Source organism: Meriones unguiculatus, chromosome 6 (assembly GCF_030254825.1).
Source record: "Meriones unguiculatus strain TT.TT164.6M chromosome 6, Bangor_MerUng_6.1, whole genome shotgun sequence".
NCBI lineage: Eukaryota > Metazoa > Chordata > Mammalia > Rodentia > Muridae > Meriones > Meriones unguiculatus.
This window is the reverse complement of record NC_083354.1, coordinates 32,095,679-32,123,579: the sequence shown is the minus strand read 5'-3', so window position 1 is coordinate 32,123,579 and position 27,901 is coordinate 32,095,679. Positions and strand designations below refer to the sequence as shown.

General features: G+C 53.2%; 1 protein-coding gene across 7 annotated transcripts in view; it reads right to left on the bottom strand.

The window, feature by feature from the left end:
• Positions 1–27,901, bottom strand: part of Ulk4 (unc-51 like kinase 4) — a 236,615-nt gene that overhangs the window by 6,249 nt on the left and 202,465 nt on the right. Inside the window, exon 36 of one of the 7 annotated variants that reach the window (XM_060385045.1) lies at positions 25,633–25,912. The exons of the other annotated variants lie outside the window; for them this stretch is intronic. Coding sequence (XP_060241028.1) covers positions 25,850–25,912 — 63 coding nt within the window. The 3' untranslated portion in view covers positions 25,633–25,849. Of the gene's footprint in view, positions 1–25,632; positions 25,913–27,901 lie in introns of those variants that run through there. 7 annotated transcript variants of the gene reach the window in all.

Here is a 27,901-nt window from a genome sequence, read left to right as displayed (position 1 = left end):
GGCCCAGACCCCTTTACTTCTCCCTGCTAGTTAGGGTCACAGGGTTCTTTTAGGGCTCCCCCCCCAATCTCCATCAACCGCAGACGCAGCCAGCAGGCTCCTCTGCGCCACTGCGCTGCAAAGATTTCTCTCCGTCTGTCTGCTCCAGACCGCCACACTGTGTCTGGTCTCTGCTACACGCCACACGCCAACACCAAACGCCACGCCAAACACCGCGCCTTCTCCTTCTCAGCTCTCAAGAGTCCTAGACCACACCCCTTTCCACACCACCTAGCAAGGATCATGCCCCGCACATGGTAGTTATCAGCTGTGGACAAACTATAGCCCAACCAAAATCCCCCACTTGGGATTAAAAGAAAAACATATTTACATAACTGAGTTTCCAAAGAAACCAAAGCTTCCGCTACATCTACATTCATAAAAGAAACATCACTAAAGCTTAAATCACACATCACATCCCACACATTAATGGTGGGAGACTTTAACACCCCACTCTCACCAATGGACAGGTCATCCAGACTGAAACTGAACAGAGAAATAATGGAACTAACAGATATTATGACTCAAATGGACCTAACCTATCTACAGAACATTTCACCTAAACACAAAAGAGCGTTCCTTCTCAGCACCTCAGGGAACTTTCTCCAACACTGACCGTTTATACTCGGTCACAAAGCAAGTCTCAAACTGAAATAACCCCCCGTATCTTGTCAGACCCCTGTGGATTAAAGCTGCACTTCAACAACAACAGAAACAACTGAAAACTGAAAACCTGCAAACTCATGGAAACAGAGCAAAGACAGAAATGAAAGACTTTCTAGGATGCAATGAAAATGAAGGCTCAGCACACCCATACTTACGGGACACAGTGAAAGCAGTGCTCAGAGGAAAGTTCATAGCACTGACTATCTCCATAAAGAAGCTGGAGAGATCACATTCTAGCACTTTAAAAGCACTCCTGAAAGCTCTAGAACAAAAAAGAAAACACCAAAGAGTAGACAGCAGGAAGTAATCAATTAGAAAAAGAGAACAGTACAAAGAATCAACAAAACCAAGAGCTGGTTCTTTGAGAAAATGAAGAAGATAGACAAACCCTTAGCTAAATGAACTAACAGGCAGGGAGAGAATATCCAAATTAACAGATGAGAAATGAAATGAGGGCAATAACAACAGAAACTGAGGAAATCCAAAGAATCATTAAGAATGATTTAGAAACTTTAGAAACCTGCATTTCACAGAAGTGGAAAATGTAAAAGAAATGGAAAATTTTCTCAACAGTTAAACCAAGTTCAATAGACATACAGCCCCAAGGAAGTAGAAGCTGTCATTAAAAGTGTCCCAACCCAAAAAGCCCAGCCCAGATGGTTAAAGCCCAGATTTGTACCAGACTTTCAAAGAAGAGCTAATACCAACACTCTCATTATTCTACAAAATAGAAACAGAAATAAACCCACACACCTATGGACACTTGACTTTTGACAAAGAAGCCAGAATTATACAATGCAAAAAAACACAGCATCTTCAACAAATGGTGCTGGTCTAGCTGGATGTCTGCATGTGGAAGGATGCGAATAGATCTGTATCTATCACCCTGCACAAAACTCAAGTCCAAGGATCAAAGACCTCAACAGAACACCAGACACACTAAACCTGTTAGAAGAAAAAGTAGGGAAGGGCCTTTACCTCACTGGCACAGGAGACAATGTGTGAACGGAACATCAACAGCACAGGCTCCAAGAAAAACAATCTATACATGGGACCTCATGAAACTGAAAAACTTCTGTAAGGAAAAGGATACTGTCATCACAACAAAATGACAGCCTACAGAATGGGAAAAGATCTTCAACAATCCCATATCCGACAGGGCTGATATCCAAACTATATAAAGAACTCAAGGAACTAGACATCAACAAACCAAATAACCCAATTAAAAAATGGGATACAGAGCTAAACCAAATTCTCGACAGAGAAATCTCTAATGGCTGAGAAGCCCTTAAAGAAATGTTCAACATCCTTAGCCATCAGGGAAATGCAAATTAAAATGACTGACATTCCACCTTATACTTGCCAGAATGGCTAAGATCGAAACCTCAAGCGACAGCTTATGCTGGCAAGGATGTGGAACAAGGGGAAGAGTCCCCCATTGCTGTGAGCTGATTTCCAACCACTGTGGAAATCAATTTGGAGGTGTCTCAGAAGATTGGAAGTAGATCTACCCCATGACCCAGCTGTACCACTCCTGGGCATCTATCCTAAGGATGTCCCATCCTACCACAGATGACACTTGCTCAACTATGTTCTTACAGCTTTATGCACAACAGCCAGAAACTGGGAGCAACCTAAGATGTCCCTCAACCAAAGAACGGATAAAGAGACTGTGGAACACTGACACCATGGAGTACTCATCTGTTAAAAGCAAGGATATGAAAATGTCAGGCAAATGGGTGGAAGTAGAAAAGATCATCCTGAGGTAACATGAGGTAAAGGATCATCCTGAGGTAACATGGTACATACTCACGTGTAGGTGGATATTAGCTGCAAAGTACAGGCTAACCACATTATAACCCGCAGACCCGAAGAAGCCAAGTAACTAGGAGGGCTCCAGAGGGGTGGAGGAGGGGAAATAGGATAGAATTGTGGCTGGATGGTGGAGGGAACAGAGCAGATCTGGTTGGGGGAGGGTGGAGGGGAGAGCACTGGGAGAGACAACTGGATTGGGGCTATCTCTGGGATGAGCTAGAAACCTAGGAATCCATGGGTGATCGAAGCTAGGACCCCTACAATGGGGAACATGAAGCCTGAACCAGCCATCTCCTGGAACCAGGCAGGAATCCCAGTGGAGGGACTGGGACACCAACCCATTCCACAAAACCTTCCGCCTACAATTTGTCCCGCCTCTAAGATGTGCTGGGGTAAAGATGGAGCAGAAACTGAGTAGCCAGCCAATGACTGCTCCAGCTTAAGACCCACGCCATGAGAGGGAGCCCGCCCCTGACCCGGGAGCCCGCCCCTGACCCTGCTAATGATACACTGCTACACTCGCAGACAGGAGCCTAGCATGACTGTCAGCAGGAGAGGCTTCATCAGCAACTGACGGAAACAGATGCAGAGACCCACAGCCAAACAGTAGACTGAGCTCAGGGAATCTGCAGAAGAAGGGAGGAAGAATTTCAGTAGCCAAAGGGATCATGGACATCACAAGAAAATCTACAGAATCAAGTGGGCCCATAGAGGCTCACAGAGACTGAAACGCTGACCAGGGAACACTGGGACTGACCTTGGCCCTCTGCACACTTTAGTTTTGTGGCTTGGTCTTCCTGTGGGATGCGTAACAGTGGGAGCAGGGTCTGGCTCTGACTCTGTTGCCTGCCTTTGGGACCCTTCCCCTACCCGGGCTGCCTTGTCTGCGCAACAGAAGATAGGCAAGTGTTACGGCAGCTTGATGCACATGTTCAAGGAGAAGGAAAGAAAGCTGGAAAGGGGAAAGTAAGGGGCCATCAGGAATAAACAAGTCAAATAGAGAAGACTAGACCCTGTCAGGCCCCACAGAGTAAATTATGTACACACAGCAAGCAGGCTTCTACTGGGTTTAAAACAACCCAGTAACACCCCACCCCACCATCATCCAAAATGTTTAATAAAATGTGATAGAAGTCCTGGGAAGAGTGACTTCACAGTACATAACGAAATGGAAGGAACCTGGGGAAGCAGAATCTAGTGTGAAGAGCCGTGCCACCCAATTTAAGGTCTACCCTGGCCTGAGTGACCTTGCAATATGGCAGTGGCAAGAGGGGTGGCCAAGAGGTCAAGGACACTTAGTTTGTCCTTGGCCCCAGTCTTCAATAATCTGACTTGCTGGCTTCTGGCTAACATCAAATCAAAATTGAAACGGAAGCTACACTGAATACGCGAAGCTCGCCAATCATTACAGTTGGGGAATTTGAGCTCAGTATTAAGGTAGTTTTATCCGGGTTCATTTCTGTGGCTGTGTTAAAACTCCCACAAAACGTGTCTGGGGAGAAAGGGGATATTTCCACTCATGGTTCCAGGTTATGTTCATTGTTGTGGAAAAGTCACAGCAGGAGCTTTAAACATCGAGTCATCTCTCATCCACAGTCAAGAGCAGGAAAAACAACAAATGCTTGCTGGCTTGTCAGCTAGTGCTTAGTCCAATTTATCCATCCCTACGCAGTGGAGAATGCCCTGCCTAGGAAATGGTGCCACCCACAATGGGCCAGGTCCTCCCATCAGTGGGCTGTGCCACGGGGAGACCCACAGACACACTCACAGGTCAGGCCAATGGAGACAGTCCCTCACTGAGACCCTTTTGAGGTGATTCCAGGTTGTCTAGTTGACACAGAATCTAGTTAACCAAAACTTTGGGAATTATTCTGGGGCTGTGGTTTAGAGTATGCATACACACAATCTGTATAAACTCACAAAACCTGGAAGCATGCTTTGGGTAACAAGTAGGCCGAGTCCTCCCACTCTGAACGCTGACACAGGCCTCACTGAGCCAGTACCCAGCCCGGCGGCTCTTGGAGACACTGTGTCCTATAGCAGCGGCTCTCGGGTCCTCGCTGCCTCACAGCTGCAAGGCAGCGCCTTTGTGCAGACTGGCCTGAGGGAGTCCAGTTCTCTGCTCTAGACTTCAGCTTCCAGCAGCAGCATGGCGTGGGCAGCCTCTAGTAAGGGCAGCACCCAGAGGTGGCCAGCGTCCCCATTACTCAGCCAGGGAAGGCCATGGGAGCCGACGACTGGCTTGCTGGCCACCAGGGACAGAGCCAAGCCTGCCTATCAGAACAGACTATGCTGCCCATCTCAGCCTCAGGAAAGTGTGTCAATAAACGACTCCTAGGAGTCCCATGAAGTTTGGGAGAAACTGCTCCCACTCAGCTGTGTGAGTGTGTGTGTGTGCTATAACAATGCAGTGTGGACAGGTCCTGCCTGTGGTACCTTGGGCGTCTCTGACAAGCCTGGGCTGACAGACAGGATGTGGCAGGGGCAGCCCAGGTGCTCCGTGGGCTTTTTCTAGTGTACATACCACCTGAGGAGGGTTCTTTTTAATTCTCTGGGCTTCAGATCTCACGGCACAAGTAACAACAGGCAAATAACGATGACAGCTCTTCTTGGTAGAGTTAAATTTCAAAACCAGGCGTCGCCAGGCAGCCCTCCGGCCAGCCTCGTACGTGCTGTCTTCTCAGCCGCATCTCCCTGTTTCTTCAGAGCTGTTTCTCCTGATGCTTCTCCTGACACAGCCGCCCTCCCTCTGCCATCTGTCACCAGGGCCGGCAATGAGAGGCAGCTGGCGTGATGCATGATGGGATGATGGTGCGGGCCACTCCCTCTCCTGCCTGCTGTCATGTGTTGTGGGGTGCACTGTGGGGCCTTCCGGAAGCTTCACTGGCAGCTGCGAAGGTCTCACCGTGTGTGAGCTGCTGCAGGTGAGGCTGTGTGTCTCATGACCTCACGTGAGCTCACACTGCTGCCGTGCCTCTCACGACTTCGTGTGAGCTCACACTGCCACAGGTGAGGCTCCACTGGATGCCAACTGAGCACATCGCACACTGACGGACACGGGGTTCTCATAGTCCTGCTGAGCTGCTGGGGGGGCTGCAGGTCCCCCCAGAGTCCCTTCACAGGGGACCTTCCTCACAGAAGCACATGAGGCCCCTAAACCAGGGAATGAGCTGAAAGAAATCTAGAGATGTCTCAAAAAGCAAATCACCTGCGTCCCACCCATGGTCTACTGCTGTGATGAGATGCCGTGAGCGTGGCCACTCTGATGAAAGAAAACCTTTACCTGGGCGGGCTCACAGCTCAGACGATCAGTCCACGGTCATCATGGCGGCGACAGGCAGACACAGTGCTGGAGGAGCGGAGAGGTCTCCATCCCAATCCTCAGGACAGGGAAGAGAGTGAGGCACTGGGGCTGGCTGAGCATCTGAAACCTCAAAGCCCATTCGCACTGACATGCTTCCTCCAACAAGAACACACCTACGCCAAGGCCACACCTGCTACTTTCTCAGCATTCAAATATATGAGCCTGTGGGGCCCGTCTTCAAACCACCACAGTCTGGTCAGTAAGTAGACAAAAGAATGAACAAGCAGTCCTCAGAAGAAGAAAACAGAAAAGCAAACAGCCAGTACACATTGGCACGAAGACTGGCCCAGCCCAGTCACGGTGGTGAGCATCAAGAAAGTGAGCCAGGGCTCCAGGGCCCGCTCAGCAGGTCAGAGCGCTGGCTGCCTGTCCAGATGACCCCTGTGAACCCAGAACCTGCAGGGCGTGTCAGGGGCTTTGAACTCCAGTTCTAGGGGACTTGATGCTGTCTTCTGGCCTTCATGGGGATGGTACACACACACACACACCATACACATAAATTAAAATTTTAAAAGAAGACTGTGCAAGAGGAAGTGTAAGCTGGTGGCCTGGAACGTGGAACAGCCATGGGAATCGGTGCAGAGGTTCCTCAGGAACCTAACTAGAGAGCCATCACGTGACTGAGCCCGCCACCCCAGGGGCAGAGCCACAGGCCTGTAAGTCAGCACCCAGCCGAGAACCCCCACCCACATTTACTGCTGTTCCTCCCAGCAGCCCGGGGACGGAGCAGCCTGGACGGCCATTGGCAGCCGGGGACAGCGGGGACTCCCTGTGGCTGAGGAGGAAACAGTGCCGTCTGCAGGGAGCAGATGGATAGCTCACTGTGTTGACTGAGATGGTTGGCCTCAGAGAGACTGGTGTTTCCTCCCATACATGGGGTCTGCCATGAAGGCAGAGCGGAGCCACGAGGAGGGAGAGGAAGAGGTCTCCCAGCCCTGGGGTCAAGGGGACAAGGGGCAGAGCCCACCCTTGCACACCTTTCAGGATTAGGGAAGGCGTCAGGCGGGCTGGAGAGCAGGTTTCAGCCAGAACTGATGCGGGCGGCTTCAGTCTTTCTTTTCAACTTCTCTTCCTGCTCCTGGCCTGTGTGTCCCTCAGCCTAACTGGACACCTGCTCTTCCCTCATGTCTGCACTGAACCCTCAACCAGGCGCCACAGACGGCGAGATGAGGGTTTCAGAATTTTTCTTTTTTCACCCATAAGACACGATTATTTTTAGATGAAATTTATCCACAGTTGCTTCCTCCTGCACGTGAGTCCAGCCAGTTCTCTCCACGGGGCAGGGGAAAATGCCCTGACTGCTTCGAAACGGTTCGTAATCAAATCAGTTTCCAGCCATTAAATTCGGGATGTTTAAAGTGTTGAATGTAAGAGAGCTACTTTGGGAAACCTTTTAGGCCTGATGGAACTGTGTACAACAGCCAGGCCCCGAACAAGTGAGGGGAAGAAACAGGTTTAATTGGCAGGAAATGAGAGGTGTGGCCCTCATGGTTGAGGCTTACACTGGAGTCTGCCCAGAAGGTTCCCGTGAAATATAGGGCCAAGGTGCACATTTGCCGAGGCCTAAACCAAGTGCTTAGAAACAAGAGCCAGAGTCTCCAAAGTAACATCGGTGACCGTGTGTGGCTGCAGTGATTCCTCCCCAGAGGGAACACTGAGGCAGAAGCCGTCATGTGACCTGAGAGCGTGAGGACTACCGCATACACGCTGTACACCCGAGCCCCGCTTCACAGACACAGAAGGGGGACTGTGCTCACTGTCAGGGGAGACATGTGACTACGTATATGTGCATGTCATTCTGCTTCTCTGTGCATGTGTCTATATACTTGTGCATGTGAGTGACAGGCCAGGTCCCAGAGTTCTGAGGGCAGAAAGACTCCCTCTTGATCTCTGTGGGACGCATGGGAATGTGGGCGGATGTGGGTGGGTGTGCAAGATCCCAGGTTCCTTCACGTTTCTGAGTGTCACAGGTTAAAGGTCAGCTTTCCTGACAGCCTCGGCAGGAGCTCTGGAAGAAACCCCTCCAGGCTCTGCCCGAGAGAAAGCATCAGTTAGCCCCTGGGCTCTGCTCACTCAGGTCAAAGGCAAAGCTTTCTGAGGAGCTGCCACCAGAAGCAGCAGGACAGAGAGGGAGAGGAGGGGCACGCTCTTCTCCCTCACATGCCGCTTCCCCCACAGCCTTTCACCCCATGGCCCCCCAGTTGTCACACACTGCGTAGACGCCACCACCACTGTACCCAATAAATACCCACAGTTATGCACAAACAAATCCCAAAGCCGCTCTGGCGCCCACCCTGAGACCCTCCGAGAGTGTGGTGGCTGCTCCGGCCTCCTCACTGCATTCTGTGTGGCCAGGAGGCAGCGAAGGAGAAGAGGAGGAGCGTGAGACACAGACACCGTCAGTGACTACGAGGGCAGTTTTAGGCGCTTAGAAACATGGCTGACTCCTGAACAGGATGTGCAGTGGGTGGTGAGACGCCAGAGCCGGGCACAGCCTGTTCCCCTGAGGAGCCTGCCCTGACAGAACACCCTTGTGGGGACTGGGCCACACACAGGGCGCCGCTGGGCAGCTCCTCAGGCTGCTGCCCGAGCCACCACGAGACACTCTGCACTGGGCAACGGTGACGGCTACTGTCTCGGTTCTTCCTTACGGCCCGCCCAGGCAGGACTCTGAAGCCAGCACCGTCTGGCTGTCTGAACTTGGCCCTGTGTGTGTTTCACAGCATTCCAGGACCCTGGCCAAAAACCAAAAACCATAAAAACAACCAACAACAAACAAACGTGCCGGGACCATGAAGCGGCACCCCAGCCCCCGCGACTTCTTCCTTCAGTGTTTAGGGCGCAGTCCTGCAGGCACTCCTCCATCTGTTCCGTTCACCTATCACTGCTATTTGAGCCCATGAAGAGGCCCGAAAGCCACAGACTAGGAACCTGGCCTGCCACTCGGGATGTCCTTTTAGAAAAGGCCTTAGAGACAGATTTCTGAGCATTCTGTGTCTCATTTGTGCCTTGCTCGGACTGTGCTGTCCACTGTGTGCCCTGCCCAGGGACTGTGCTGTCCACACTAGTTTCCCACAAGCTGTGGCCTACAGATGCTCAAGGTAGACAGCGGGAGCTTTGCCTGCTTGCTTATTACCCCGAAGGGCCACTAACTGTCACCCCCAGCATCTGGGGTCATGTTACTTCCCCCTCCACCTGCCCCACTCCTTTAGCTGTTTGCAACAGGAGGGCAAATCTGGGCTATATAAGCCCACATTGACCAGAAGCAGAAATTACGACACACCACTGCCCCAAGCCCACCCAGTGTCCCCCCTGTCCAAGCCACTTGGGGTCCAGTTCTCTGGGTCCATGAGCAGATGTCAACTTGTGTATTTTAATGTCACCCAGAAACACACAGACAACAGCACACTACACTGAGATGGAGCTTGTGTTTTTCTTCCAGAGATAAAGATTAATTAACTTCCCTAAAAGGCCTAAGGACCGACTCAGAATCCCATTTTAAATTATTCATGAGATCTTTGTCACCGACAAATCCAAATTAATGTCAAGCCTTGGCCTCGAACCCACGGCTATAACAATAGTGGCCTAGAATAAAAAATATCCATGGATCCGAGTGACTAGTTCTCATGGCTTCAGGAGTTCTACCAAGGACCGTGGTGATTTCCACGCTAAGGAGCTGGGTTCCAGTTTGCTAGTGCTCAGGTCTCATGTGTCTTGGATGTAGGAGCCGAGGGCGTCTCTTCCTATGATAGCAAAGGCTGACTCTAAGACTCATATGACAAGCTGCCTCTGTCACAGCCGGACGGCTTGGATACCCTGGGCTTCAAGGCTTTGCCTGCTAAGAATTCTGGGTAGGACAGGAGTAAATGAATTTTTAGTAGGCTATGGTTGCTCCCTGCACTGCCCTTCAACCTGACACAGGGACCCACATTCCAGGGGAGCCAGAGCAAAGATAAGTGCATTATCTTAGAAGAGGAGAGAGACAGAGAGAGAATGAGAGACAGACAGAGAGAGAGATCCTCACAGCACTTGGCAAACACCCTGGAAAGGCTCTTGTTATTCTCTATGAAGAGCAAGAGGACAGTGGTGGAGCAGAGCGAGTGTGAGAAGTGCCTGGGCCCTGGGTCACGGTCACAATCAGAAGAGCGGAGGTCCCGCGCACACTCCCCGCCAGTTTTCAAGGGTGATATGCTGGCACCATGGTAGGCACTCGATGGCAACATTTGCACAAAGGTTTTGCTTTAAAGAGTATTTGTCTTATCTGAGCCACCACTCAGGTGATTCTGAGGCAAGCCATTGAGAGAGAAACAAAACATTAGATCAAAAGATCAAACGTTAAAGAACGCCCTGAGGATCAAAGCCTTTCCTCATCCCTGGCTGCAGGAGTGTCAGGCACAGGCAGAAAGTATGTCTTTTGAGAAATACCCTTTTCAAAGCAAGAAGAGAATCCAGCCCTAAAGGCAGGCTGAGGGGCGGGGAGGAAAGACAGACAGCATTCACGTCAGCTTTCCGGTACTTGTCCTGGCCGGTAGAGGCACGGGGCAGGTGCCCGGATGCTCAGAGAGTGTGGTCAGACTTGCCCCTCACATGTGCAGGGGCCAAGGTGACAGATGCTGCCATGCCTCTCCCTAAGACTGTACCCAGGAGAAGCAGGTTCATGCGCTATCCTGACTGGGCCTGGACCTTGCCCAGGGCTGAATGGGATCAACACAGAGGAAGGAGAATCTGCATGTTTCCCTGTCAGGTTCTAGACAGTGACACTGTGTGACAGAGACACACTTGCTGATACACACGGCCTGAGGGAGGAGTAGCTCCGAAGAGCAAGTGAGCTGGAAACGCCCTCTGAACCTCAGGCTCAGCCACAGTGGCTGGCCTCAGGCACTGGTTCCTATTCTCTGACCAGGTTAGGTTTTCTCACGCTCATGGCTGCCTGGTGGTGCCAGGGGTATGCCAGGCTTATAAGCAAGGACTCCCTTCCTACAGCCTGGAGGAGCTCAGTGATTTAGTTCCCTCTGAGGGAAGCTCTTCGCCTCAGCGCTGATCAATGGCGGCTGTTGCTTCCTTGGTCATCTGAGGCCAGAGCTCTTGCCCTTGTCCTTCATTTGGCTGAGGGGTGTCAGAGGATGACAGGGTCAAGGCAGGCTCGGCTGAGGGCTAGCCTCAGAGCGCAGCAGCTCTTCAAAACCAGACACACAGAACCTGACACTGTAAAATCAAATTCCACATGGAAACAGCCGAAGGCGGACAGGACAGTTGCAGTGCTGTCACAAAGGTCTCCTTCCTGAACAAAGGAAGGACAAAAACCTGCAGTATAAGGTTATCCCAACAAAACAGAAGCAGCCAGAGGGCAGGACAGGACGGAGGCCGTTCACATCATATTTTGGCTGTTGACTGAAACGAGAGACTGACTTAAAGCCGGGATCCTGTCAAAATCCTAGGAGGACGTCCTTCTCGGGACCTTGCTTTGCCGGACCTGTTGAAAGGCCTGGCTGAGTGAGGGGCTCTCTCCAGTTCAGAGGCAAATTCCTAACAATGTCCTGTAGGCTAATGAGGTACAGCACAGCCCATGAAGACCCCACATGTTAGTGTGTCTCCTTGGGAGCCCCTGTGAGGTGGGCGTTCAGAAGTGGCTGCTGAGGCCATGGGGTGAAGCCCGAGAGGGAGTCTGGTAACTGGGCGGGTGGGACTAAACTTTAGGATCCCAGGTTGGGGTCCCGGCTATAAACCTGCTGTCAGCTATGGCAGGGCCCCAGAGTCCATCTCGGAGCAAACAGGCACAGGGAGGCAGGGTCCATCAAGGGTCAAGATAGGGAAGACGCTTTTTCAGGGCCCAGGAGACACCCCAGGGTGCAGGCACAGCCATGGCTTGGGACAAGAGCAGGCTGAAGCTGGGCCACACAGGTGAGGTGGGGCTCAGGGATGGGACTGGGAGTGTGGCTTCCTTCCAGTCCACGCTCCAGTCTGAAGGCTCCTTCCTCAGCTCCCCACCTGCCTGACAGTGGTGGGAGCTCTGGTGACAGGAGTCAGCCTTCCAACTCCCCGCAACTGCTCTTCACGGGGCTGCAGACCAGAGCTTCCTGTGGTCGGATGCTGTGCTCACTGAGGCTGGCAGAAGGGATGGTACAAAGGGCTTTGAAAGATCCCGCAGTTAAGGCTGCACCTCAGAGAGCCTGGCGGCAACTGGAGGAGCTGAGAGGTGAACCCGGCAAAACCCTGGTGAGAATATCAGGCAGAGACCGACCGACTGTTCAGAAGGTGCGCCCAGAGCAGGAGCCAGCTTGGGGAGGGCCTGGCTTGTGAACTGATACCTTGTCAGCATGAGGGCCTGACTTTGACCCCCAGAACCCACATAAAGGGGGTGGGCATGGTAGTGTGTGCCTGTAATCCCTGCGCTCGGGAGGAAGAGCCACACGGATCCTGGGCTGGCTGCTCAGGCTGCCTAACCTAGTCAGTGTGGTCCAGGTTCAGGGAGAGCCTCAGCCTCAAAGACACAGGGTGGATGGTGTCCAAGGAGGACCCCTCTCTCTCTGCCTGTCTCTCGCTGTCTCTGTCTGTCTGTCTTTCTCTCTGTGTGTGTGTGTCTCTGTCTTTGTCTCTCTCTCTCTCTCTCTCTCTCATGCTGAGATGAGGACTGTTACTCCAACAGGCAGGACCTGGGTTGCATTGAAGGCTGAGTAAGTACAGGATTTGGGGACTTTTTTTTTTTTCCCTAACAAGCCGGAAGAAATAATTTCTGTTTAATTTGGTAAAAGGAAGGAAAACAGAGCTCAGGCAGAAGGAGGGATGCTTTCCTGCTGGCTAGAGAACTGAGGTGACTCGAGGGTGCAGCTTCTCTTGGTTGCACCCCTGGGGTATGGACTTCAGCTGTGAATGTATCAGGATGCTTATCTTTATATTAATTTTTCTTGGTCCAAAATTCAGAAACAAAATCAGCTCAAGCAGGCCCTCCAAGGGGTGAGATCTGGTTGTGACTTTCATCTACAAAGAGCAGGGATGACAGCCAGGACCAACGAAGGACAGACAGCCTCGGCTCCCCTTTCGTCCCTGGGGTACAGATATGCTGGGGCATCTTAGCTCGTTTGATGTTGCTAAAAACAAAATGCAGGACATAGGGGAGTGACAGAGAACCAAGACTTAGGTCTCTCAGCTCTGGGATCTGGAGACTCCAAGGCCAAGAACCCGCCACGTGCAACAGCCTTCTTGCTGCCACTCAGGGTAAAAGATGGACAGGGAGGAAGAAGAGAGGAAGACTGAGAGGAAGGGGAAGAGGAAGAGAGAAGGAGGCAGGGAGAGGGGGAAGGGAGGGAAATGGGGACACTTATGCATGTACCGGGAGCCTTCCCTGAGGTAACAGTGAAAGCCCTGCCTCTCAAAGGTGCCAGCCCCTAACACGGCTGCTTGTGGACTAAGTGTCTCCTGAGCTCTGGGGATGAGGTCCAAGCCCAGAGAGCTGGTTTCAAGCCCAGTTCCCTCCTCCTGGGGCGACGCTGTCATTCCCGGGGTCCATACACACAGGTGTAAGGCGGGCAGGCGACAGTCATCCTGGGGCACTCGGGGAACTCAAGTTTAGTCACCAGTGTTTGCTCCGGTGAGTCTCGTTATTTACACGCTTACACACAGGGACGTGTGAGGACAGGGCGCACACTGTCTGTTTTCTTAAGCTTGGCTGAAAGCCTTTTGGACCTTGATCCCGTAAGCCTGTGTAAATACAATCAGAGAATAAAATGTCTTTGGAGTTACTTTCAAGCTGCCATTGTCTGAGGCAGGTGAGAGATGAGTTGTGGGGACACAGTGACTTCTTTGATGAGAAGAGACTGTTATATTTCTGTGAGCCTAATGCCTGCCCAGAAGGCTGTAGTTATAAAACCCAGCTCTCCCTCCCCACTCAGCTGCCCCAGGAAGGTGAGCACCACGGGTGACACGCTAGAAAGGCATCTCAGCTGGAGGCAGGGCGTGCTGAGGCCTCAGGAAAGGCTCCCTTCCTCAAGGCCTCAGGTCTCTGGAATCTACAGGGCCAGGCAGGTGGGCGCCTGCCTACCTCCAGGCTCCCTGGGCTCGCCGTCTCCACCAGCCTGCCGTGCAAGATCACTGTCCTGCTGATAACAGGATCCCTACTACGTGGCCCCGGAACACCCCGAGGAGCCTCCGTTCCCAGGCTCCTCCTGGTCCTTAGGACAAAGGTGTGTGCAGTGCTCTGGGGAGCACTTCAGGCTGGATTTCAGGGAAGAAGCCCTCTTTGAACGGCCAAGGGGCCCAGCTAGTGTAGATTGGCAGCGACAGTGAGCCCCAGGGTCCCACAGGGTTCTGGTTCCCGCTCAGGGCTTCAGATTTTCTCATTTAGATTTTTACAATCATTTGTAAACACCTCTCTACAATCATCATAAACACAGTGACTCCCCCTCCCCCCCGGAGAAGTTCTGCCTCCTAAGACACCTTCATGATGCACCAGCCCACCGGGCTGAGTTGCCCAAACACGAACATTTATGCTGCAAAGGTGGAGGCTGTTTTCTACAGTGAGAGCATAGCGGGCCCTCCGCCATCTTGCCCAGTCTCGTGTGTCACACAGTAGCATGGGGGAAATCCAGAGGGCATTTCCACCTGACTTCCGTCACAGCTTGGGGCTCAGTGGAGCAGAGGAAACGCAGGGAGGGAGAGGGTGGATGTCACTGGACACTGGATGGGGACCCTGCCCCTCCCCAGCGCCAGTGTCTGCTGGTGGGTACTTGTGGGCTGGTGAGAAGGCGTGACGGTATACGTCGGTGGCAGCTGTCTCCTGATGGTGTAAGATGGTGGCAGGCTTGCTGCGAGGGCCTTGCCTCTCCACCCGCAGCCCTGGACCAGACATTCAGGAGGCACCACCCTTTTCAGGCAGGAGAACAACTTGGCTAGCCGCTTCACCCTGCCGGACGTCCAGGAGCCGGGAGGCTGCTTTCCAAGCGCGTGTCGGTGCTGGCGGCTCCGCGGGCTCTGCCCTCTCCAGGTGTGTTTGGTAATGCTCCCGTCAATGCTGTGGCATGACTTGAGAGACCGTGGCTTTGAGCCAGAAGAGCTGCTGCGCCCACTCTGCAGGGGGGACCCTGAGGCGCTGATGAGGGTGCGGGTGTCAGGAAGGGGGTTCCCTGCTGCCGGGTGCAGGGGAGTACCTGCTCTGGAGGATCTTGGAGAGTTCCTTACAAACCATGTCCACGCTTCCCTGTGCCGCAGGGACCACACTCCTGGGTAATCCTCCCGAGTGGAAACATGTCTACACAGAAAGCCCCTCCCAGGTCCTTACAGAAAACAGGAGGCGCAGGCATGAGCAGGGCGTGAGTCCAGGTGACAGACATGAGCAGCGTGACAAGACCCGAGGAAGCGTCGGTGTGACAGACAGGAGCACTCCCGATGGAGTCCACGGTCAGTGCGCAACAGACAGACAGACAGCTCAGGGCTTGCCGCACAGGCGAGGACCTGCCGTTGACTCCCCAGACGTGGTGACTGGTGTGTCTAATCCCAGACACCCCCCCAACACACACACATGGCGAGATGGGACGTGCAGGCAGGAGGACCCTAGAAGCTTCCAGGCCAGTAAGCCTGTGGCAACCTGAGGCTGTCCCCCTCACCTCCATGAACATGCTCACACATGCATTCTGTGAACACACGTATACATGCGTGTGCACACACACAAGCATGCACAGACATGTGCAGACACACATGAGCATGTGCACACACACACACACACACACCTGCTCTCTCTCAGACACATTAAAATGTGGGCACAGCAGGGAGAGCACTGTGGACAGGGTTTGTGGCTGACACCAGTTCAAGCCTGGATAAGGGACCATTTTCCTTTCATTACAGCTGAAGCTTGGCGGTGTCAAGTGTCCTGGGCTCCTGCTGGGACGAGAAGCCACAGGGCAAAGTGGCCAAAGCTGGGTGCAAAGGTGTGGAGAATGGGCGTGTGCTCCAGGTGAGTTCCTCACACTCGGAGGCATGTGTGGACGGAGCAGGAGCGCCCGGGGCTGAGAAACTGTTGTATTTCATGGTAACAAAAGGTCTCATTTCTGGGTCATTTATTGCCCAGGGCCGTGCACGCGGCAGCGGGTGGAGAGCAATCGGCGTGCCGAGGGTAGCGTGCGGAGGGTGGCATGCCGAGGGTGGCGTGCCTATCGGCAGAGCCCTACGCCAACTCAGCCAGCTAGCATTTTATTCCATGTTAAGCGAGACAGTGTTCAATCTTTTAAGGTTAGGGGAAATGTGCTTTTACATGTTGGTACAATGACAGAGCAGAAGTGACCAGAAGGTTCCAGGGCCCACGGTGGCCTCTACCGAGCTCTGGATGTCCTCCATGAGTGGATACGGAGGGTGTAGACAGCTGGAAAGACTCCCCACCATCCTGATTTAGCCAAACATCAGCAGACAGCAGGACAGTCCCAGCACTGGGCAGGGAGTCCTTCGCTGCTTCCTGTGAAAGCAGGCTTCTCTGCTGAGACTTGAGTGTGTGTTTACTGTAAGTGAGGCAACCAAAGTGTCTCCTCTTAAAAATCCAGTCAGTACAAAGAGACAGGAGGAAGCACCAATGTGAACTCGGGGCGGGGAGGAGTAGACGCCACGACCGCAGTGCTGCTTCCCTAACGGGGCAAGGTCTGCCCTAGGAAGGGAGGTGAGCTGGCGCCCTCACGTCTGCAGCACTGGTTCTGCAGTGCTGGCCTGGCCGCTGCAGCAGAACGTGGGCCGCGGTTCTCAGACAGCTTAGGCCTCTTGATTCCCCAGCGTTTGTGGGATTCATTTGAAACCTCCTGACAACAGATGAGCTGAGCACAGCTTTGTCTGCCCCCTGCCCCCCAGCCCCCAAAGTCAATGAAACCAGTGAGAAAAACAACGGACAGAAGTAAATTCAGCAAGAAAACAGATCTCTGAATATCAAATGCCAAGGTTGGAAATGAAAACTTGAGTGCAGAGAGGAAGAGGTCCAGCGGACGGGCTGGTCACCCGGCCACGGAGAACCGCTTGAGAGGAGGGGGCAGAGCAGTGACACTTTGCATTTGGACACCAGCAAGGAACAAGCAGGCACAGCCACAATGCCCCCAAACTCCAGGACGGAGCACAGAGAAAGTGTAGAACCCTCGGGGCAGGAGAAGGCTCAGAAATATTCAAGGCATCGAAAAGTTATCTAGTGAGGCTATGAGCACAGAACTTCCCAGGACGAGGGAAAGGCAGTCAGCTCGCTCAGGCCGCATCTAGACCCTCAGTGGGTGTGACCAGACAGGCCCTGCTCTACCACACTGAGGAACAGCACTGGACGCTGTGAGGGGAAAACTCAACACATCTACACGCCAGAGTGACGCAGATCCCTCAGCGCACGGAGAGTCAGAATGATACATTTCCAGCCCTGAAAATAAATACATGTCAACCAAGATTGCTACGCTCATCTCCAACCACTGATGGGGACAAGGACTTCTCAGGACAAGCACAAACCAAGGCAGGTCGTGAGCACTGACCCAGGCCCAAGGAGATGTTTCCTTCTGCTACCAACAAGACAAAACACCCACTGTGACCTTAAGTAACTTAGGATACAGGGCTTTACCTGGCTGACGTTCCAGGTCACAGACCATCTTGGAGGGAGTCAGGGCAGGAGCCTGGAGTAGGAGCCATGCAGAGCCCGGCTCATCTCGAGCTCCTGCTCAGCCAGCTTCCTCAAGCAGCCCCTGTCTGGGGCTGCTGCCACAGGGTTGGGCCCTCCAGCATTAATTAATATCCAAAACAAATCCCACAGGCGTGTGCTAAGGCCAGCCGGATCTAAGCAGTCCCTCAATGTGACCCTTCGCAGGTGACTCTAGGCTGAGTCAAGCTGACAGTTAAGCTCACGAGGACAGAAACTAGAGGCTTTGTGGGTTTTTAGGGTTGGTGTGTTATAAGGAGCCAGTGAAGGAGCCATTTGGAAAGCGCTTGAGTATCTAGAATAGTGTCCGGCTTTAGCACAGGGTTTTCTTCTTCCCAATTATTCTCCCAAAAGTTCAAATTCCAAGTTGTAAACAGCACTGATGAACGCAATCAGGCAATCTTTAAATGAGAGAAGACAAGAGAAAGTTTTGATTCTAGTAAAAAATGTATCCTGAGCATCTTTGGGGGACTAGGGAACATTTAATCATTTTGTGGTCATGGTTAGCAAGCGTGTGCCTCATATGTCAAATTTTAGATCAACAAGCTTAAATATTCAAAAACCTAAAGAATCTATAACCAATTCAATGCAGACAGTGGGGACTATTTTAATATTTAAAGAGTGAGTGAACTTTTCTTGAAAATGGAGTATTCTGGAAGAGTCTTCAATTCACCGTGCATTTATGTGGAAACATATTAGACAGGACGAGACGCCAGGCACGCAAATACCAATGAGCAAGTGGCCAGTATTTTACGACATTATTTACACTTTTTAAAATACAGTTTTGTTGTCAGTAAGTTTGCTCTTACATGGTTTTGATACACTTCTCCGAGTTCAGATGTTGGCCTTCTAATACCGTTTAAAAAGCCCCGGCTCACGAGCCAGGCAGAGATACTGTATTCTGCCTAAATTAAGACTAAATCATTGAAAGTATCAGCACAGGAAGGAAAACTCCAGGGAGGCTATTAACGAGTTAGCGCTTCCAGTCTGTGCTGGAGTGCTAATTCCAGTTTCCAGAGCACACAGGAGAAGTGGGGTTCATTCTAATTAAGAGCTTGTGGCCACAGCAGCGCACAGGGCGTGTAGAGGGGCACGCCAGGAATAAGACGCGAGCCTCCCGGAGGACCCAGCCAGCTTGGTTGTGTCTCCACACTAAAACACAGACAGCTGTCAGTGCGCACAGTGGAAGCAGGACTCTGTGTGGCCCTCTCTCTGAGGTGAGGGCTCCTGGGAAGCAGAGCCAGAGGACCACAGCCGCTCTCCCTTTCCCACACTGTGGTCGGATGCTCCAGGACGTGAGTCAGGCCGACTCTGGGAGCCAGTCCTGGGTGTGACCTGGGCATCGGCCCCATGTGTGGGGACAGAACTGAAGTGGCCCTGGGGTTCAAATTGGGAGCAGGAAGCTGCCGAGGTGAGAGGTGACAGCTAGGGGTGCTCAGGCCTCCCCACATTCTTCACAGGCCAAGTCCAGACAGGCAGCAGGTGAGTCCTCCCTCAGCCAGCCCCTGCTGGAGTGGGGTGCTCTGATGGCCCTCATTCTGCTCCCTTTCAAGCATGGGTGCATTGCGGATGAGGCAGACAGGCAAGGCCGGTTTCCCACCTCTACCTCCGGCCCTCCTCACAGGCAGGAATGTCACTCTAAAGGGACCACGGTGTCTTCCTGGCGTTCCTGAGTGGAGCTCTCAGATTCTGTGCAGGGGAAGGGGCAGCCCCTGAGACTACCAGCCGCAAACCAGGCAAGGCAGTTTAGGCCTGTACTCCCTGAGGCAGGAGAGCCACCTTGAGTTCAGGGTCAGTCTGGGCTACGCAGCCAGCCTGCACTACAGAGGGAGCCCCGAGTCTTAAAAGAACAGGAGCCCAGGGAGTTTCTCTCACATGCCAGTCTTACCAAGTTCAAGACCAAGAATGCTCTACAGACACGAGTTTGGCAGCAGCAAAACCATAGCCCGGTTTCTTTCCCAGCAACAACTAAGGAAACAGCTCAGAGAGGCCCTTCCTGCACCACGGGAACCCTGTCACATTGTCAGGGCTGGGGGCACACAGCTTGGAGGTTGGACACTTGCCCAGCAATCGCCAGGCTCGGATCCAAACTGCCCAGCGGGCCACTCACTGGTGTACGTCCAAGAAAAGGCAGCACGCACACAGACATTCAGAGCTTTTACACAAGAGCGCAAACGAAGAGCAAGATGCGAGTGGGCTCCGGGCTGGTGTAGCAGCAGCCAAGTGCCCGGCCTCCCCATCTGCTTACTGTTAACTCACTGACCTCCTCCCCCGCCGATGGCACTGTATTGACCCTACAACTAATGGTCGAGCCAACACTGCTGTGCCAGGAGGAAGGTGAATTATTAATGAGTTAAAAGGCAGAAATGGCTCTTAATTTTTAAATACTATCTCTTGAGAAAAGCCTAAGGGGGTAGGTATGGGGAGAAAAGGCTCACGGAGAAAATGACTTGTAAGTGCTCCCCTCCGCGGAGCTCCCCCACAGTGAGGTGGGCCTTTTCTCTGGTATAGACATGTGCCGAGGCTGCTCCTAAGCAGCCTCCATCCCTCAGTGTCCAAGTGCTTTGAGCCAAGCCGTTAAATTAGCTTTTAAAAACTATGTTTTAATTACAATAGGGAACGGGTCCTGGCTTTTAGTTCTGTAGACTGGAGGTCATATCTGGGATTTTGGAAAAGTGTCCGGTGAAGTTTTGATTTCTGGATTATGGCTGCTGTTCCCCTAAAATGGCCACAGAGGATCTTCCTGGAGTTAGGACACTATGCCAAGCGCTGTGCGAGCGGGAGGAGGGGGTGAGGGCGGGCATCTAGGGCTCATGGCCAAGGGAAATCCTCAGGCCTGGGCCAGCCTCAGGGGTCACTCCTGAGGGACCAGGGTTGGCATCAGCTCTTCCCGAGGCCAGCTCCAGAGAGCGCTGGGCACCGTGCAGTCCCCCATGGCTGGCCAAGCACATAAGCTGTCCTTCTGGTGCTGAGGTGAGAGCTGGGTCTCAAACCCGCCACCGGGTCTGCAAACCCAGACACAGTGCTCAACTGTGCCACGTGCGGGGATGGCAGCACCGCGAGTCATGCCGGGATGGATGCGGAGCAGGAGACGAAAGGCTCCGTGAAGATGGGCGGAGCTGAAGCAGCACAGAGCTGCAGGCAGCAACTGTGGAGGGCACCTGCAGGCCGCAGGCCCCCAGGCTGCCTGAGCACTGCCTCTGGGAGTGTGCCACCACAGACAGTGCAAGGCAGACTTGGGACTGCGGTTCCTACCAGTGTTAGGTGCATGGTCAAAGCAAGACACGACTGTGTCCATCTGACTGGGGTGATGGCCACTACGCCTCCGTATTCACTCGCCAGTACCTGACCTCTCTGTTCAGGTCCGCTGCCCTCCTGACCACTGTGTACCACGTCAGCATGCCGCATCAGTGTGCCATGTCAGGTCAAGAGCCACATGAGCTGTTGTTAGCCGAGACAGGGCCACACGTAGCCCGGCTGGCTCTAGAGCCGTATTTCAGAGCCTATGCATCAGAAATTCTTAAAAATAAAAGACAACAAAAGCAACAACCAGCACAAACTAAACCAACTCACCTGCGTGCAGCCACACACTGTGGCCCAGCACTGTGGGGACAGGGACAGAAGCACCACTGGGGCTTGCTGGCCACCAGGGTAGCCCCAGGCTCAGCAAGGATAAGTTAGAGAATGATACAGTAAGCTCCTGGCCTCCAGGTACATACCCACACGCCTGCACGCACACACACACACCCCCACCCCACAGGGCTGGGGATGGGCAGAGCTCTCAGGAGTAGTAACGGAGTCTACCGGCAGCATGTATTTGGCTCCAGGGCACTGACTGAGGGAGCTGTCATATGACGTCATCTAGGAAGTGCTGTGGCTCCCTCTGGAAACACCTAAGGACACCAACTGTGAGCACGGTCGCCATGGTTGTCAACTGTCAGACCACAGCACTCTTTCTTTCTTTCCAGAGATACAGTCTCCCTGTGTAGCCAGGCTAATTTGGGGGTAATGATTCTTTCGCCTGCACCCCCAAGTACCATGACTGCAGGCATGTGTCACCATGGCCCCAGTTAAATCTTCCAGCAGTAGAAAGCACCAGGAGCCCCGAGCCTGACCAGCATGCATCACCTCCAGAGTCTACGGAACAAGGAGCCTGCCTGGTCCGGAACCTCGGCTGGGCATTGAGAACAGGCCGGCTGCTTCACTGGTCCTGGACAAGGGTCCTTAGCCGGGACCAACCTCGGACATGACCTCGGGATACCCTCCCTGAAGGGAAGGTTCAGGCTGCCGTGGATAAGTCTCCAGACTGAACAAATTGCTGCAGTTTTGTCTTCCTGACACCTTTAAAGCCTGGAAATTAATCGCCAGGTCTCCCTGACTCTCGCTTCTGCTCTCTATAATATAACAAAGCCCAGGAAGATGCTTTCTCTACAAATCCCACGTGTCCACTGACCACGGCATGGTGTTGCTATAACAGCAGAACAGGCACTAATTAGGGTGCGATGCCCCTGAAACCACAGCTGGTTCTCAAAATACCCAGTGCTGCTGGAAGCTGAACGTGAGTGTGAGAAGACCCAGGGCCTCGGCCATCCAACCGACTCTGCTGCAGGCCCGCAGCAACTCAGGGCCAGGCTGGGTTAGTCTCCCCAAACACATTTTTTTTCAAGATCAGTCTGCCATGATTAGAACTTCTGGTCCTAAGGCCACACAAAGGGCAGGCTGCCAGGACTGCACAGGCAGAAAAATTCCCCAGCTCCATTCTGGACCCACGGAACCAGAATATCACATGGGACCAAAAGTCTGCACTTTCACAAAGCTCCCCGTGGTCCCCGAGAACCCACAGAGCTCCCCATGGTTCCTGAGAACTCACAGAGCTCCCCATGGTCCCCAAGAACTCACAGGGCTCCCCGTGGCCCCCATGAGCACCCCTGCTTCAGAGCCACTGGCACAGAAATGATGCCTGGTCAAGTGGTCAAGAATTTAGAGTGCACCGTTTGTCAAATACAACTCAGACACATTAAAAATGCACTGAAAATGACGGCTTCCCTCAGGTTAGACGAAGCCAGAAACAGCTGAGAGCCAAGCGGCTGCACGCCAAACCTGAGGTGAAAACAAGAATGTGTGACTGGAGGCCATCCTATGACAGGGGTCAGGGACAGTGCTCCGCCAGGTGCTCACACAGAAAGGAGAGACCCAAAGTCCAGATGCTTCCAGCGTCTGAAGGGCGCTGTGGGGAAGGCGAGCACACAGTCATCAGATGATGCCTGCCATCTTTGGATGCTGGCATAAACATCTACAGAACAGAGGTATGCCTGCCAGTCGGCCAGGAGTAGGTAGACCACCAGTGGAAGGCTGGCAGGAGAGGCAAGGACAAAATCCCAGAGCAGCACATCAGCTTGCAGAGACGGCAAATTACAGCGGCTGTTATCTGCAGCCATCACAGTGGATACAACTGCCAGGTGCTGACGGGCCTACAACCCTCAGGAGAATTCCACTGTGGAGAATTTAACCCGGAAGTCCTCGGAACAACAACCAGCAGGAACCGGAGGACACGTACTCCTGCCTGAGGGAGCCCTGGCATGGCCTCTGCTCTAGAGGCCGAGGTGGCCTAGGCACTTAGCAGCAGGGCAGAGCGCCAGGGGCAGCACTCAGAACAAAGTTAAAAAGAGGCGGCAGCAACAGGTTAAATTACAAACACATGTGGAAAACAAAGCAGTTCCCTCTCTGGATTCCACATGAGAACACATTATGGCAGTTTCATGCATATCGTTTTAAACTCCACTCATGTAATATGTCGAGATACACATGTTTACACACTTGAACCTATGCACACCGAGGAGGAGGAGTCACCATACTTTACATGCATCAGCGTGGGAAGAGATAATGGAAAGGGACTCCAAACCCCACCTCTGAACAGCAGACCGGAAAGCACAGAGCAAGGCTGGTCCAGCTGGATGATGATGTTTACACGCAGCTCAAGGAAAGGAGAGCATTTTTAATTAAATGCATATTCTGACTCCATATCGGTGCTCTCATCCTATAGTATACCCAGCCACACCAGATGATGCTATATGGCTGGAGGGTGTGGCCAGGAGCTGACGACCGAGAGCGCTGCAGCCATGTCCTCGCCTGATGCTCCAGTCAGGGCTGGCCGTAAACACACCTCAAAGTTCACCGATCCCTCCCAGCCCTTCCACACTCCAGAGGCATCTGTACCTGGGTCACTGGTATCGGGTGGAAGGGGTGAAAGGCCAGCTTTCCCGAGTCAGCAGCAGGTAACCTCACAACAGCTGCAATGTGAAAGAACCGTGGAAGCGAGAGGCGCTAGGATTACCAGAAGACACAGTTTTGAAGTGTTTCCATGTGAGCAGTGTAGCAGACAGTGCTCAGGGTTCCCAGAGTGAGGAGTTGGCAATGCCCACCCCTGGCACCCGTGTTCCTGGATCCGGCAGCACCCCAGTGGCTCTAAGGGATGGCTGTCACTGCAGTGGGAGCCAGCTCAGGATCCCACACCATAGCCACTTCAGCTGGGACTTAGCTCCAGCCGTCAGCCCTCCTCTCCCCTTCACTCAACAAGAAGATGCCGGGACTCAGAGTATACCAGGGACCAAAAAGAGGCAGGCCAAGAGGAGAACACAGCAGCTGCCACCAGCCACGCTGAAGGGCAGCAAGACACCGCTTCCTTGAGCTTGGTCTTTTCCAGACTTATTTACTGAGCATCTGCTGTGTGCACAGAGGCCGGGGTGCTCTCAGTGTCTGTGGACTCACTCCTCAGAGCTACAGAAAGGAGCTGGGCAGAGAGGGAGGAGTTCAGCGAAAAGACAACTCTCCGAACACAAGGCGCAGAGAACCGCCAGCAGGCAGAGGGAAAACGGCCCAATCAGGGAGCAGCCACGAGGGGCACAGCAGCGGGCTGGGCTGGCTCAGCTTGCTAGGATGTGGCCGTGCTCCGTGCCTCTGCTGGCACGCCGTTTTCTCTCATACGAGGAATTTTGCACACCGTGGTCTCCGGGAGGATCTCGTTTGGCTTTCTTGCTTCCACCCAGCATCCGATGACGCGCTGTCGGGGGCGTGAGGGGGAGTTACACAGTCAAGTATCTCCGCGGAAATCGTTATTCCTTTTGAGATCCTGGGTGGGTGGCAGTGTCTCCGAGGCAGACCACCACCCTGCCCCACAGGGCCATGTACACCAGCCTGGGTGGGGGCAGGGCGGCCTGTTAGCCCGAGAGCACACCCCTGGGGGTCTCAAGCACAGCCTACAATTATCTGAAAAGTCATGTTTCTCATTAGAGCCAGCTTGACCTCACACACTCAGGGTCTAGGAGTGATGAGATGGGAATGATGAGAACAGTCCCCTAGGAACCCCAGGGTAAGCTGTCTTCCCTCAACAAACGACGGGACCAATCTGGTCACTCAGAAAAATGAGGCCACTGAGAGCCCTGAAGGTGGGGCACCATGGGAGGCCTGAGGAACCAACACAAGCCGCAGGGAAGCTGACAGCAGAAGCAGCTCCTCAGTGACCAAACATAAGCTCTTCAAAGACAACTTGAAATCTAACTGAAACTAGAGAGGCGGCTGGTGAGGCGGCTCGGCAGGTCCAGTCTGCCAGCCCCGACCCTAGATCGATGGTGGGAGAAGGTCACCCGTGACGTCCACACGTGTGCATGCGCACACCTGCACACATCTGTGCAGACACAGGAATAAAAACAGAGGCTTGTTTCAAAGGTGAAAGTGGAAGAGGATTTCATGCTGTTCTGTAAATAACACAGATTGTTTCTATACAAATGCTTATCTGTTTAGTAATTCTAGAGCAAGTGTCACTGCTGGCTGAAAACAGTTTGCACCCATACTAACGCTGGGGCTGGAGTTGCCCAGCACATGCCAAGCATGCAGAAAGCCCTGGCTTTGACCCCACGCTGCAGGAGCCAAGTGTCGTGGGACACAGCATCAATGCCAGCACTCAGGAGGGAAAGGCAGGAGGATCAGGAGTTCAAGGCCACCATAGGCTACAAAGGGAGTTGGACACCAGTCTCTCACAAACAAACTCCAGACAGTGAAACTGCAGGGAGATGGTCTCGGTCCTGAAGAATGGTCTTTATTCTTATACACAAAACACCTACAATAGGAATGAATTATGCACGTATCTATTCATGCATGTATATTTATAAATTAATCTGTACACATACATAATGCATTTACACGTGTGTAATACAACAATCAAGGTTGTCATCATCTCTGGTGCGGATCATGCGCAGAGTGACGGCGCCCCACTAGCAGGTGCGACTGGCCTGGGCAGGTGTGGACTGAGTGCGGGGCATGTGTGTAGCTCAGGCTCCCCAGCCGGGATGTCCTGCAAGGCTCTCCTCTCTGCGGGCAGCAAACTCAGCACTCTGGTTTTGAGGACACCATCATAATCACAAATCAGTATGGACAACTCTTCACATTTGATTCCTGGATACACGTTCACAGCTAATTCCTGCAAGAGTCTCATCAAGCGAAGAGCAGTACAGGAGTGCTGACTGAGCTGTCTGCACGGCCCTCCCAATTCTCATCACCCTACTTCGGTCAGCAGAGGAACTGCCCCCGCGAAGGATGTTGACACAGCTGGTAGGGTAATGTATCCGCACTACCCTCTCCCAAGGCAGCTAACGGCATGCAACTCCGATGCCTCAGAGGAGAAGGATAACCGGCCTGGAAGATGGACAGTCTGTCCCAGGGCTACGTGGAAAGGGCCCTGGGACAGCATACGATGCTTTGGGTTGGCCCAGAACACGGAGACACCACAGCTGGACAACACTCAGGGAGAGCAGGTAAGCCCCCTTCCGCCTCCAAGAGTGACAGTGGGTGGGCACTCTAACAGATGGCCAGGAGAGAACAACGGAAGACGGGTCTGCGCGCAGTGCATGGTGCCAGGGCGCCTGCCTGCGGTTTCCAAGCTTTTGACAAGGTGGACTGGCACAGAATCTTAGCTTTACGCGTGATTTGGTTTATTTCCTTTGTGGAGGTGAACAAACTAAATAAGAGGAGAAAAGGCATGGCAGAAGAGCATGGCCTCTGAGCAGGCAGACAGGACATCTTGGCAGCCTCTGTTCACCTCCATGCTCAGGGCCATCCTGGGAACCTCTGCTGGAGAAAGTCCCGGCGCTTTGTTCAAGAGTAAACTACAGCAAGGCCCATCCTGTCAGGCTACCTCATCATACCGCCTGCATGTCAGTCACAGACTGCCGTGGTCACTCAGCCTGCGCCCTCTGCGTCCTCTCCACGACAGTCCACCTCTGTGGTCTCTGGAAGCCACACCCCCCTCTGCCCCCGACAGAAGAGGCCTTAGGACCCCTATTAGTGTAATTAACATTTGGCATGGAGAACAGGCTCCACCACCATCACCTTTCAAGTACAGCCATTATGGAAATCAGAATCCAGATGTGTGCCGGCTGCATCTTAACTGCACAGCCATTCTGTGCCAGAGGCGGCCCAGGGCTGCCAGGCTGCTTAACTACGTAGCGGTGCCAATTACCATGATAACCTGCGTTTATGTGGCGCCATCCTGCCCCGGCCACCTACAAGAGCATCAAGCCATGCAATTAACCACCATGTGGACAGCAAGAGCTCAGACACAGGAGGTTTGAAGCCATGTGTAATGCGAGGCAGCTCTCTTTCCTGGGGGAGCAGGCTGTGCCAGTGAGTCACAGGTGAGCACGCTGAAATCTGACCATCTCCCTTCCTCAAGGGTTTTGGGAAGACAGACCACGCTGCCAACTGAGTGAAGACTTGGCATGTCTAAGCCTGAAGCTGGAAGAGCAAGGCGTGCCGATGTCAGAACCCCGAGGATGTGGGAGAATGGAACAGACCGTGCGGGCCAACTCTAGGGAGACAGGAGGGTTGGGGCATTCCATGTAAGAGTGAAAAACCCTCCTCCACCCTATGAACACGGGAAGACTTCGTGCTGCCAAGCACGTGTGACTATAGTGTCTGACTACAGTGTCTGGGGTGTGATCATCAATAGAAAACCCGTGTCAAGGCCATGGAGGAGCAGCTCTGTGCTCCACAGACAGCTGTGTCGGAGCAGCCGTGTGCTGGACTACAGTGTCTGGGGTGTGATCATCAATAGAAAACCCGTGTCAAGGCCATGGAGGAGCAGCCCTGTGCTCCACAGACAGCTGTGTCAGAGCAGCCGTGTGCTGGACAACAGAACTCTGCAGATAATCCACTCACATCTGGATAGCGCATTTTCAGAGAGATGCTGACAGAGGAGTCAGTGGCAGTGGGCAAAAGGTCAGAGCAGGAGGTGGTGTGGACACCAAGATGGACTAGGACGAGAAGAGAGAGAAGAGGCGGGGACAAGAGCGCATCAACCTGCTTCCCATCACCATAACAGCTGC